This window comes from Oncorhynchus masou, chromosome 22 (assembly GCF_036934945.1).
Source record: "Oncorhynchus masou masou isolate Uvic2021 chromosome 22, UVic_Omas_1.1, whole genome shotgun sequence".
NCBI lineage: Eukaryota > Metazoa > Chordata > Actinopteri > Salmoniformes > Salmonidae > Oncorhynchus > Oncorhynchus masou.
The window spans coordinates 24236626-24250780 of NC_088233.1; the positions used below are offsets into that span (position 1 = coordinate 24236626).

Consider the following 14155-nt stretch of genomic DNA (forward strand, 5'->3'; position numbering starts at 1 on the left):
TTACGCAGTCTCCTCTGAACAGTGGATGTTGAGATATGTCTGTTACTTGAACTCTGTGAGGTGCATTCTGAGGTGCAGTTAATTGCCAATTTCTGAGTCTGGTAACTCTAATGAACTTATCCTCTGCTACAGTGGTAACTCTGGGTCTTCCTTTCCTGTGGCGGTCCTCATGAGAGCCAGTTTCATCAAAGCGCTTGATGTTTTTTGCGACTGCATTTGAAGAACAAAGTTCTTGAAATTTTCCAGATTGACTGACCATGTCTTTAAAGTAATGTTGGACTGTTGTTTCTTTTTGCTTATTTGAGCTGTTCGTGCCATAATATGGACTTGGTATTTTACCAAATAGGGCTATCTACTGTACAACCACCCCTACCTTGTTACAACACAACTGATTGGCTCAAACGTATGAAGAAGGAAAGAAATTCCACAAATTAACTTTTAACTGGTTGAGAGAATGCCAAGAGTGTACAAAGCTGTCATCAAGGCAAAGGGTGGCTACTTTGAAGAATCTAAAATTTGTTTAACTCTTTTTTTTGGTTACTACATGATTCCATATGTGTTATTCCATAGTTTTGATGTTTTCACTATTATTCTACAATGTAGAAAATTGTAAAAATAAAGAAAAACCTTGGAATGAGTAGTTGTGTCCAAACTTTTGACTGGTACTGTATTTTCTTAAAAATACACTGCTAAAAAATAAAGGGAACACTTAAACAACACAATGTAACTCCAAGTCAATCACACTTCTGTGAAATCAAACTCTCCACTTAGGAAGCAACACTGATTGACAATAAATTTCACATTGTGTTGTGCAAATGGAATAGACAACAGGTGGAAATTATAGGCAATTAGCAAGACACCCCCAATAAAGGAGTGGTTCTGCAGGTGGTGACCACAGACCACTTCTCAGTTCTGATGCTTCCTGGCTGATGTTTTGGTCACTTTTGAATGCTGGCGGTGCTTTCACTCTAGTGGTAGCATGAGACGGAGTCTACAACCCACACAGGTGGCTCAGGTAGTGCAGCTCATCCAGGATGGCACATCAATGCGAGCTGTGGCAAGAAGGTTTGCTGTGTCTGTCAGTGTTGTGTCCAGAGCATGGAGGCGCTACCAGGAGACAGGCCAGTACATCAGGAGACATGGAGGAGGCCGTAGGAGAGCAACAACCCAGCAGCAGGACCGCTACCTCCGCCTTTGTGCAAGGAGGAGCAGGAGGAGCATGTGGCTGGAGTGTGTCAGCAGTTCCTGCAAGAGGAAGGCATTGATGCTATGGACTGGCCCGCCCGTTCCCCAGACCTGAATCCAATTGAGCACATCTGGGACATCATGTCTCGCTCCATCCACCAACGCCACGTTGCACCACAGACTGTCCAGGAGTTGGCGGATGCTTTAGTCCAGGTCTGAGAGAGGAGGAGGAGGAGATCCCTCAGGAGACCATCCGCCATCTCATCAGGAGCATGCCCAGGCGTTGTCGGGAGGTCATACAGGCATGTGGAGGCCACACACACTACTGAGCCTCATTTTGACTTGTTTTAAGGACATTACATCAAAGTTGGATCAGCCTGTAGTGTGGTTTTCCACTTTCATTTTGAGTGTGATTCCAAATCCAGACCTCCATGGGTTGATAAATTTGATTTCCATTGATAATTTTTGTGTGATTTTGTTGTCAGCACATTCAACTATGTAAAGAAAAAAGTATTTAAAAGAATATTTCATTCATTCGTATCTAGGATGTGTTATTTTAATGTTCCCTTTATTTTTTGAGCAGTGTATAACATAATACCAATAACTTAATAATGCATATCTGCCAAGGTGAAAAATACTAGCAGGCCAATACAACACTATTCTCTTCTTTCCACTGATAAAGACTTGGCGGTGAAAGAAACCCTGAAAATCAATACAGCCTCCAGAGGGAGAAGGAAGACAATATGATGTCATTTTTGCCCAAAGCAAGAGAATAGAGAAATGTTGAGAAGGTCAAATAGCTTTGGGTTAAGTGCTTTTTTAGAAAGATGGGAACACACGTTACCGCAGGGTTGGTAATCCCTCTATAGCTAAACCAGTGTGCCAATATAATCAGGTGGCTTACTAATATAACCTACCATCCCTCCTCCCATTTGTTCTACGGGGTGTGTGTTTGCTGATTGATGCATGGGCTTTCTGCTTATGTCCAACAAACAACCACACTACTAGGACTTTTGCCTTTCAACTGCCTATATTGGTATTCAGCTGTTAAGCTGTTGTGGACAATATTTCTAAACTAAAGCTCAATAGTTATCAAAACCGTGAAGACTATTCCAAAAGAGTCTGTGCTGGATTTCTGATGTTTCTACACTTGCTTTTTCCATGACCAGGTGAATCTAGGTGAAAGCTATGATCTGTTATTGATGCCACTAAATCCCCTTCAATCAGTGTAGATGAAGAGGAGGAGACAGGTTAAATAAAGATGTTTTTAAAACCTTGAGACAATTGAGACATGGATGGTGTATGTGTGCCATTCAGAGGGTGAATGGGCAAGACAAAATATTGAAGTGCCTTTGAACGGGGTGTGGCAGTAGGTGCCAGGCACACCAGTTTGTGCTAAGAACTGCAACGCTGCTGGGTTTTTCATGCTTAACAATTTCTGTGTGTATCAAGAATGGTCCACCACCCAAAAGCCATCCAGCCATCTTGAAACAACTGTGGAATGCATTGGAGTCAACATGGGCCAGCATCCCTGTGGAACACTTTCGACACCTTGTAGAACTCAATATTAGGAAGGGTTCTTAATGTTTTGTACACTCAGTGTATAGTGGGGTTGTATTAGCTGCTGAAGAAGTGCAGCAGCCCACGGATTATGGAGCAGAGTAGGAAGCTCTCAAAGAACAAGCAGTAGGAAAAAGTTTAATCAGAAGGTGTTTATCACAGAGAGAATCTAATTAACAAATCCAAACTTTCTCTTTCTCTCTCTGTTGTACATTAAATAAACCCTGCTGTGTTCTTCATCCACTCAGAAACTGTGTTGGGCGGCTATTTAGCTCTTGTGTACAAAGTCACTGTCACACATACACACACACGTATGCTGATACATACAGACATCTCTTCCCATGCCTGCTCATATTAGGACAGAGGCTCAGGGCCATGTGTATACCGCAACAAAAATAAGGTCAATGGGAAACATTAGCGAAAACTATGGTTCCCCAACTCAATTCAGAAACTGTAGTTTCCCTTTACCATGACCCTTGGGCCAGGGGAATAATCTTATTAAAGTCTTTAAAAGCAAAGGTAAAAAATATACAATAAAATATGGTACTTATAGAATTAAAACATTTTCTGTTGATTAATGCTTGAGGGTGAATCAGTGGACCTGGAGGTGCTTGCTGGCCTGCCATCACATCCCTGGATCAGCATCTCTGTGTATCAGTCTCAGCAAGGGACGAGGCCTGAGCCAGACCCAAACCACAGACCCATGAGCTCTAGCAGAGGGAGGGGCCGGAGAGACTAACCCCTCTGAAGAGAGTTTCCCCCAGATGTAGGGGTCAGAGAGGGGGCTAGAGGGAGCTCTGTGTCCTGATAAAGGCTGTCCTCTCACTGTGGCAGTCTAGCTCCTCACTGTCCGATTCAGAGCCCCCCAGTGTTACCTGGTCCTCGTCCCTCCACACAGTGGGGATCCCCTTATAAGACACCCTGCCCTGCCTTTCCCAGCCCAGCCCCAGTCCGAAGCCAATGCCCACACGGATGCCTTCCGAGGCCCCTCCCCCTGTCTCCACAGAGTGCATTTTGGTCCTTCGGGCCCAGGGGGCGCCACCAGAGCGCAGCTGCAGCAGGAGGAAGATCCCGGCGAAGGCTGCCAAGATGAAGGCACAGCTGAGCACTGCAAGCAGGGTAATCAGAGGGGAGGACAGGCCCAGGTTAGGCCCTGGAGGCTCTCCCTCTCCCCCCTGCTCTGACCCCACTGGACTCTCCCCTGGTCCACTCCCCTCTCCCTGGAGGACTTGGCCGGTTGGGGACTTGCGCTGGACTTGGTTCTGGTGCAGGCAGGCGGTGAGGACCAGGTGACTGTGAGGGGGGCAGGAGAGGCAGTCGTTGGGCCCGGGGCCAGAGCAGGTGAGGCAGGCAGGGTGGCAGGGCAGGCAGGCCTGGACGGAGGACAAGTCCACCCAGTTGTCCAGGGACAGGTTGAGGAGCTGGGGGCCTGAGGTGAATCCGGGGGGGCAGAGCTTCACACAACCCTGCAGGAACAGGGAGAAGCCTGGGCTGCACTCTGGATAGGTGGAGAAAGGGGAAGAGGGAAAGAGAAAGAGGAAGAGATGAGAGAGAGTGAAAAAGCGAGATGATACACATACAAAGGGGGATGAGGTGCTGCTTTTCTGAGAAGTCAGTGGGGACAAATGCTCGTACATAGACCCCTACACAAAAAGGCAAAAACATGCCTGAAACCTTTTAACAATCCTGCCATCTGCATGAGAAGCCCACATCCACATGCTGAGTATCACCAAGAGGCTTCTGACCCCATCTGCCTCCTCTCAGCCTCCCAAAACACAGCTGCTCTCCAACCCAACACCTCTCTCAATGTCATAGCCCTACTGCTGCCTGCCTGCCAGCCACTACTACATACCCTCTCTGCTTTTCTAGTGACACCACATATGTTGTTTTCTCACATATTTAGGGTGATGCATATTCATAGCTGGCGTACAGGAATCACAACATCACGATAAGTGAGACATTTCACTTTCAAATGGGTTTGGTTTGTCATTAAATGTGTATTCATGGTTTTGCGCAGCCCTCAAACTAGACACTCTGAATATATTATGACCTGAGCTAGGCTAGATAACTTCATAACTAGGTCAAGTAAGTGAATACTGTCCATAGCAATGAGCATGGAACTCAACATGTCCCATCCTCAGTACCAGCAGTTACCTATGGAGGGCGATGTCTCAATGTGTAAAGAGAGTAGGAATCTTCGTGCTAGCTCGCTGTCTCAGTGTGTCTCACCTATGCAGATTTGCTGGGCGTCGAAGGTCTTGCAGCTGTTGTTGGACGGCCGGGGGAAGTCAGGAGACAAGGGGTTAATGGAGCTGGAGCCTGTACCGTACAGGATCAGAGTAAACTGACTCAACACACCTGAGAGAGGGGGAGGAGAGAAAGGAGGGAGGAGAGGAAGAGAGAGAGAGTGAACACATTTCAAACTCAAGAGAGAGGAGAAAGAAGAACAGAGAGAATGAACAATTCAATACCACCAAGAGGACAGAGGTAGACTGGGTGAGTGTCAGAGAGATAGTAATATAATGATGAGGAGAAGGAAGAGGGAAGAGGTAGGTGAGCTGACTGACAAACAAAGGGAGAGAACGAAGGCTGACTAAGAACATCTGAGAGAGAGAGAGAGAGAGAGAGAAAGAGAAAGAGAGAGAGAGAGAGAGGTAACTGCACACCCTAATTGTAAACAAACAAACCAGAAAAAAGGCAGTCTTCTCATGCTTTGTTGATTTCAAAACCGTTTTTGACTCAATTTGGCATGAGGGGTCTGCTATACAAATTGATGGAAAGTGGTGTTGGGGGAAACATTCAACATTATAAAATCCATGTACACAAAACAACAAGTGTGCAGTTAAGATTGGCAAAAAAAAACACACATTTCTTTCCCAAGGGCTGTGGGGTGAGACAGGGATGCACCCCCACCCTCTTCAACATATACAGTGCATTCGGAAAGTATTCAGACCCGTTCCATTTTTCCACATTTTGCTACGTTACAGCCTCATTCTAAAATGGATTAAATAAAACACATCCTCAATCTACACACACTACCCCATAATGACAAAATGAAAACAGAAATGCCTTACTTACATAAGTATTCAGACCATTTGCTATGAGACTCAAAATTGAGCTCAGGTGCATCCTGTTTCCATTGATTATTCTTGTGATGTTTCTACAACTTGATTGTAGTCCACCTGTGGTAAATTAAATTGATTGGACATGATTTGGAAAGGCACACACCAGTCTATATAAGGTCCCACAGTTGACAGTGCATGTCAGAGCAAAAACCAAGCCATGAGGGGGCTCGCGAGTGGCAGATTTGTCTAAGGCACTGCATCTCAGTGCTAGTGGCGTCACTACAGACCCTGGTTCAATTCCAGGCTGTATTACAACCGGCCGTGGTTGGGAGTCCTATAGGGCAGTGCACAACTGTCCCAGCGTCGTCTGGGTTAGCGTTCGGCCATCATTGTAAATAAAACATTTCTCTTAACTGACTTGCCTAATAAAACAAATAAAAATTAAATGAAGTCGAAGGAATTGTCCGTATAGCTCTGAGGCAGGATTGTGTTGAGGCACAGACCAGGGTAAGGGTACAAAACAATGTGTGCAGCATTGAAGGTCCCCAAGAACACAATGGCTTCCATCATTGTTAAATGGAAGAAGTTTGGAACCACCTGAGTAATCGGGGGAGAAGGTCCTTGGTCAGGGAGGTGACCAAGAATCCGATGGCCACTCTGACAGAGCTCCAGTTCCTCTGTGGAGATGGGAGAAACTTCCAGAAGGACAACCATCTATGCAGCAGTCCACCAATCAGGCCTTTATTTGGGCTCCCGATTGGCGCAGCAGTCTAAGGCACTGCATCTCAGTGCTACAGGTGTCACAACAGACCCTGGTTCGATCCTGGGCTGTATCAGGAGTCCCATAGGGGGGTGCACAATTGACCCAGCATAGTCCGGGTTAGGGGAGGGTTTGGCCGGGGTAGGCCGTCATTGTAAAATAAGAATTTGTTCTTAACTGACTTGACTATTTAAATAAAGGTTAAATACAATTTAAATAAAAATACAATTACGGTACAGCGACAGCCTGTTTGGAGTTTGCCAAAAGGCACCTAAAGGACTCTAAGACCATGAGAAACAAGATTCTCTAGTCTGATGACACCAAGATTGAAATCTTTGGCCTGATTGCCAAGTGTCACGTCTGGAGGAAACCTGGCACCATCTCTACAGTGAAGCATGGTGGTGGCAGCCTCATGCTGTGGGGATGTTTTTCAGTGGCAGGGACTGGGAGACTAGTCAGGATTGAGGGAAAGTTGAACGGAGCAAAGTGCAGAGAGATCCTTGATGAAAACCTGCTCCAGAGCGCTCAGGACCTCAGACTGAGGTGAAGGTTCACCTTCCAACAGGGCAATGACCCTAAGCACAAAGCCAAGACAACACAGGAGTGGCCTCGGTACAAGTCCCTGAATGTCCTTGAGTTGCCCAGCCAGAGCCCGGACTTGAACCCGACGGTCCACGTCCAACCTGACAGAGCTTGAGAGGATCTGCAGAGAAGAATGGGAGAAACTCCTGAAATACAGGTGTGGCAAGCTTGTAGCATCATTCCGAAGAAGACTCAAGGCTTTAATCACTGCCAAAGGTGCTTCAACAAAGTACTGAGTAAAGGGTCTGAATACTTATGTAAATGTAATATTTCAGTTTTTATTTTATTTATACATTTACAAAAAACAGCTTTTGCTTTGTCTTTATGGGGTATTGTGTGTAGATTGATAAGGGTGTAACGTAATAAAATGTGGGACAAGTTAAGGGGTCTGAATAATTTCCGAATGCACTGTAAATCTCAGTAAAACAAAAAATTATGGTGTTCCAAAAAAGGTCCAGACACCGTTGCACTAGAGCACACAAAAAAGATACATACCTCAGCCTAAACATCAGCGCCACAGGTAATTTCCACAAAGCTCTGAACTATCTGAGAGACAAGGCAAGAAGGGTCTTCTACGCCATCAAAAGGAACATCAAATTCGACATACCAATTCGGATCTGGCTAAAAATACTTGAATCAATTTTAGATACTACTGCACTGTTGGAGCTAGGAACACAAGCATTCCTCCACTCCCACAATAACATCTGCTAAATATGTGTGTGACCAATACAATTTGATTTGATTTGATTAACACTTTATGGTTATGAGGTCTGGGGTCCGCTCACCAACCAAGAATTCATAAAATGGGACAAACACCAAATTGAGACTCTGCATACAGAATTCTGCAAAAATATCCCCCCTGTACAACGTAAAACACCAAATAATGCATGCAGAGCAGAATTAGGCCGATACCCGCTAATGATCAAAATTTAGAGAAGAGCTGTTGAAATCTGAAACACCTAACAGGAAGCGATTCCCAAACCTTACATAACAAAAGCCATCACCTACAGAGAGATGAACCTGGAGAAGAGTTCCCATACGCAAGCTGGTTCTGGGGCTCTGTTCACAAACACAAACAGACGCCACAGAGTCCCAGGATAGCAACACAATTAGACCCAACCAAATCATGAGAAAACAAAAATATAATTACTTGACACATTAGAAAGAATAAACCAAATAACTGAGCAAACTAGAATGCTATTTGGCCCTAAAAAGAGAGTACACAGTAGAAGCTTACCTGACCACTGTGACATACCCAAAATTAAGGAACATATACATTTGAACATATACAGACTCAGTGAGCATAGTCTTGCTATTAAGAGAGCCCGCCAAAGGCAGACCTGGCTCTCAAGAGAAGACAGGCTATGTGCACACTGCCCACAAAATATGGTGGAAACTGAGCAGCACTTCCTAACCTCCTGTCAAATGTTAGAGACACACATTTCCCTCAGATTAGACAGACCCACAAAGAATTCGAAAACAAATCCTATTTTGATAAAATCCCATATCTATTGGGTGAAATACTTCTTGTTGCAACAAGAAAAAGGCAACCAGTGAATAACAAACATCTTTGTAAATACAACCCATATTTATGTTGATTTATTTTCCCCTTTGTACTTTAACTATTTGTACATTGTTACAACACTGTATATAGCCACAATATGACATTTGAAATGTCTCTATTCCTTTGGAACTTTTGTGAGTGTAATGTTTACTGTTCATTTTCTATTTAACTTTTTTCTATTTCACTCTATTTCACTTTTGTTTATTATCTATTTCACTTACACAATGTAAACACATGCCAATAAAGCCCCTTTGAATTGAGAGAGAGAGAGAGAGAGAGAGAAAAGGAAAGTGAAGTGATATAGTGTGGACAGGAATAGGGATGAAGGAGAGGTGGAGGAGTAGAGAGAAGCACTCATCTTATTTCCCCTGCTACACTGAGACTGCAACAAACAACATCAGAGGAGACCTTCTGGAGTGAGGAGGAGGGAAAGGAGAAAGAATAGAGGAGCACGGATCCTCTGGTGTATATGAGGAGGGGTATGAAGGTACACAGATGTCCTGTTACCATAGTCGTGCCCTTGTTCTGAGACGTTCTCTATCTCCAGGGTCCACTCCCCTCGAGGGTCCTCATCCCACGAGTGGGTGGTCATGAAGGCCCAGTCATTAAATCCCTCTGATGAGTAGTCTTTAGGCCTAAAAGAGGGTAAGAGAGAGAGAGGGGGAGATAGAAAGAGACATAGGGAGGGAGAGAGAGGGGGAGGGAGAGAGAGAGAGAGACATCGGGAGAGAGACATCGGGAGAGAGTGCGAGGGGGAGAGTGAAAGGGGGAGAGAAAGAGGGGATAGAAAGAGAGACAGGAGAAAGAGAGAGTGGGAGGGAGAGGGGGAGAGAGAAAGAGAGAGAAACATAGAGACAGAGAGACAAAAACAGAGAGAGAGGAACAGAGAGTAGTTAGGGTTCACAGCCGAAAACATGAATCTCATATCAACCGCCCTGAACAGTGCAGGGCTCTTCAAGAACAATACATCCCAGACCGGCTGTCAAAAATACACAGCACTTCAAGCGAACAGAGATGAAAAACAACAAGCACTGCATGTGTTTTTCTGTGAACGTCTGTTTACCTGGAGGATTGTGTAGCGGTCTGATACTGTATGAGGTTGATGACGTTTCCTTTGTATTTCTTCAGTAGATGTGTGCGTGTGAGAGTACCTGGGTGCCAGCAGGGTAGAGCGTGTCCCTAGGGGGCTGATGAGGTGTATAGCCAGGTTTCCTCTGTGGTTGTAGGAGAGAGTGAGGCGGGCCTGGACGTGCTCCAGAGAGCTGACATACTCTGGTTTGCCCCAGCAGGCGTCCAATGTCTTACTGAACAGCAGCCGGCTGCTTATGTCCCTAGGCTCTGAGAGCATGGTGAGAACACACTGGTGCTGTGGGCCCACACTTGTCCAGTTCTGAGCCAGGGCCACCATGGCCCCCGCATCCAGCAGACCATACCCATACGAATGACTCACTGAAAAACAGAAAAAGCATGAGAGAAGTTATGAAGAGTCAAGTGAGTCCATTTATTATGTTGTTCAGTTATCCAAGGCATGTCCAATGAGAGCTTCCCTGTTACCTCTGCGGCCCACTCCATTGGTACTCCAGTCGTCCGTGCTGAGGTGGGCGGGGTGAGAGGTTCTCACCACCAGGTGCTGCATGTCCCTCCACGTCAGGTTCATACTATACAGAGAGAGACGAAGATATATGTATTCTTATGTTAGAGATATTCTAAACAAATAGAGGAGAGCTGAACAGAGATATTCTAGTGAGTGAGATATCCCTCCATATCAGGTTCATTCTACAGGCAGATAAGAAAGATAAAGACATACAATACAAAAAAGATGCATAAATCACCACTAGAGGCCTGAGGGATATATCAGGGACATGTCGGTCCCATAGCTGTGAAATGGAAGTGGTCCATAATGTTTTAATAGCAGTGTCCAGTAACAGCACCGTTATAAAGGTAGCCATAAACACTGGTGTTTAATGGTGAGAAAACACAGTAAAACCTTATAGTAGGATAACAGGGTACTGTACTTCAAGCTGAGCTGAAATATTTCCCTCAGTGGTACCGCTCTTTTGAGCGGCTGTTTTCAACTGTCTTCGTATTTTCGGGGCAGATCACGTGGTCGGGCCAGCTGTGAGAACTTGGCGCTACCCACAGTGGAGCACCAGTAAAGCAGTCAGTAATGACAACTAGCCTTCATGTAGCTCCTAATGATTTTGTTCTTGGGACAGGTCACATTGCACTAAGTACAAGGGTCATATTAAATCTCTCCAGCTGATTTAGCGGAGGTAGGTAGGTAGAGCAGAGTGGACTAGACGTTAATGGAGCATATGCCTTTGTAGTGAGCAGAGAAAATGAGGACTGCGGGCGATGATAATCAAACCATGAATCACATGGGTTTACTGCTCACCTCACTGCTCGCCGCCGTGCGCCGGGCCAAGACAAAAATAGAAGCAATAGAACCACTCCGCAGCACGACAGCAGTAGAGGCAGCAGCAGACTCTCACCTCAACAACCTTCCACATCCACACACTCCCTCCATCAGCATTCACGTCTCACACTCTCATGTGTTATTAATAGACATGAAACTCCATCCAATCAATGCCACCTCGCTGGAAAAACAGTGCCGTCCCTATTAAATGATTCCATCTACATGAATTCCATCTCCTGAGGAAATACAAGCTGCAACGCTTTGCTCTCTCTGGGAAAATGCTGAGGTGATCTACACTTTGGATAATTAAAGGGTTTGGACTGTCATTGTCTGTATATTGAAGCAAACTTGCCTTCACAATGCCCTTCACTGTTGCTGCAGTGGATGGAGGATTGGCAATGACTACCAGTATGCAGTATATGTTTGTACTGTATGTGTGTATGTGCAATGCTTGAGTTGCACTGAAATAGGTGCCAGTACCCATTTTGAGTACCGGTACTGTTTATATTTAGGCACAGGAGCTCCACAATACTTGTGAGGTAATATTCTCTAAGAGGAACAGAAGCTCAAGCAGTAGAGCATTTAGGTGTCGGTACTCAGCTCTGGTGTGCTCCTGCCCAAGTCAAGCACTGTGTATGTGTGTATGTGTGTGGGTGGAGGGGTGGTGGTGGTGGAGTGTGTTTGACAGTGGCTTTATCTAAAAAAGTTTCCATAAGGGTTCTTTGTGGAGGGATAGTTTTTACCAAGAACTGTTTTTATCTGAAGAAGCCTTTTAAGAAGACGAGGGATCTTGTAAAGGCAAAGTGTTCTACCTAGAACCTTTAACATCATATTATACAATGGGTGGGTCTAATCCTGAATGCTGATTGGTTAAAACTGCATTCCAGCCAGTGTAGCTGGTGGTAACTTGTGTTAAAAAGCCTATTTACTCTGTTCCATCTGACTACGCAATCCACTGTCTCATCAGCCCAGCCAAGCAATTTATAAACTAGATCTCCACTATAAAAAGCATCTAGACATTATCTCACATTTCATTTAGACTAACATTTAGTTTTCAACAGTGGAGATTTGTATAAACCTTGCTGTCTGTCTCGCCTGACATTTGCAACATTGTTTCAATATTCACTTTCGATCTCCATCTGTCCCATAGTAACGAATGTGTCGGGATGAGACGTACAGACAGGCATCGTTTCTCATTCAGTCTAAATCATAAATCAGCTGGCATAATTTTTATGGATATATACAAAGAAATGTTAATTGAAAAAAGGTCAAACGAAATGAAGTGCAGCTAGTTTGCAGTCTTTCCAGCTTCAGTTTGAAATGATTGTGTTAGCTGTGTTGTTGGCTAGCTCCTCTGAACAACAGTGTTCGGACGAGTGAGCACATTTTCTATGCCAGGTGAAATTGCGCTTCATTAGCTCATTGTTATGGATGCATCCAAATAAATGTTACTAGAAAACAGCGTAAACAAATGCAAATGCAGCTACTTTGCTGTTATTCTGTCTGTAAGTTAGCCATAGTTGGCTAGATAGCAAGCAAGGGATAAGAATGTTGCCAGCCAGTATGGCAATTGAACACTTAGAATGGATGACTGGGTCGCGTCCATAGATACATAACAAAAAGACTGAACGATTGGGTCTTGTTTTTAGCAACCGAACCGATAGAACAAATGTCCAGCCGGCTTCGGTAGCAAACCTAGATTTGTGACGTGGCTATATCTTGTGGAAGGATGAAATAGTATGAATAAATTAATCAAAATAACGTTTTTTTCTGAACATAATTTGAATATGTTGGTAACCCGTTGTATAAAAGTGATAATTGTCAGGACCCGGTTACGAACCTGGGTCTCCGGAGTGAGAAACAGTCACTTAACCAACTGAGCCATGAATAGTCAGCAGAACCCAGAAGATGAGGCAGACACAGCAGTACTTAAGACGGTGTATTTAATAAAGTAAAAAGGAGAAGTCCTTCAATACAAAAAATGGCAAATCCAAAAGGTGGTAGGAATAGCACAAAAAAGCCTCAAGAGATACTCAAAAACAAAACAGAATTCCACAAGAGCATCCACCGGAATCGACAAGAATACACAGAACACTAGGGCTGGGTGCTAACATACAAACACAGAGCACAGAACTGAGGGAAACTAAGGGTTTAAATACAATCAAGGGAAATGAGGCACAGGTGCAAATAATAATGGGGAACAAGGGAAAAAACATGAGGTCAAAAAGCACAATGGGGGCATCTAGTGACCAAAACCCGGAACAACCCTGGCCAAATCCTGACAGAATCCCCCCCCTAGGAACGGCTCCTGACGTTCCTACCAGCTCTCTCAGGGTGGAGGGCCCTGAACTGACGAATGAGGTCAGGGTCCAGGATGTCTTTGGCAGGAACCCAGGAGCGCTCCTCGGGACCGTAGCCTTCCCAGTCCACCAGATACTGCCAGGACCTCTGCACCCGGCGGGAATCCAGTATCCGATGGACGGTATAAGCCGGCTGGCCTCCAATGACACGAGGCGGAGGGGGAGGTCTGTCTGCCGGGACAAGGGGAGAAAAAACAACAGGTTTTAACAATGAAATGTGAAATGTGGGATTAATCTTAAGGGATCTGGGTAAGTGTAGGCGATAAGAAACTGGGTTAACTCTCCTGGCAACCTTGAAGGGACCGATGTATTTTTGGGACAGCTTGCGAGACTCCACCCGTAGAGGTAAGTCTCTTGTGGAGAGCCAGACTCTCTGGCCGGGCGCAGGGTAGGCCCGGGACGGCGACGTCTGTTGGCTTGTTGTTGGTACCTCTGTGAGGAACGCATAAGATTAAGACGGGTCTTCCTCCACATAAGCCGACAGCGTCTGACGAACTTCAAGGCTGAAGGCACTCTGACTTCTGCCTCCTGGTCCGGGAACAATGGAGGAGCATAGCCAAACTGACACTCGTGCGGGGACATACAAGTGGAGGAGGAGCGCAAGGTGTTGTGCGCGTATTCGGCCCAAACAATAAAGGATGACCATGTGGACGGGTTGTCACG

General features: G+C 45.2%; 1 protein-coding gene across 1 annotated transcript in view; it reads right to left on the reverse strand.

Moving 5' to 3' along the window:
• Nucleotides 1–905: 905 nt before the first annotated feature.
• LOC135509231 (furin-like) overlaps nt 906–14155 on the reverse strand; it is a 222699-nt gene continuing 209449 nt past the window's right edge. The window contains exons 11-15 of the mRNA XM_064929720.1: nt 10271–10374; nt 9868–10165; nt 9224–9351; nt 4975–5103; nt 906–4243 (exon numbers count right to left, since the gene is read on the reverse strand). Of these exons, the coding sequence (XP_064785792.1) occupies nt 3531–4243; nt 4975–5103; nt 9224–9351; nt 9868–10165; nt 10271–10374 (1372 nt within the window). The 3' untranslated portion in view covers nt 906–3530. The remainder of the gene's footprint in view (nt 4244–4974; nt 5104–9223; nt 9352–9867; nt 10166–10270; nt 10375–14155) is intronic.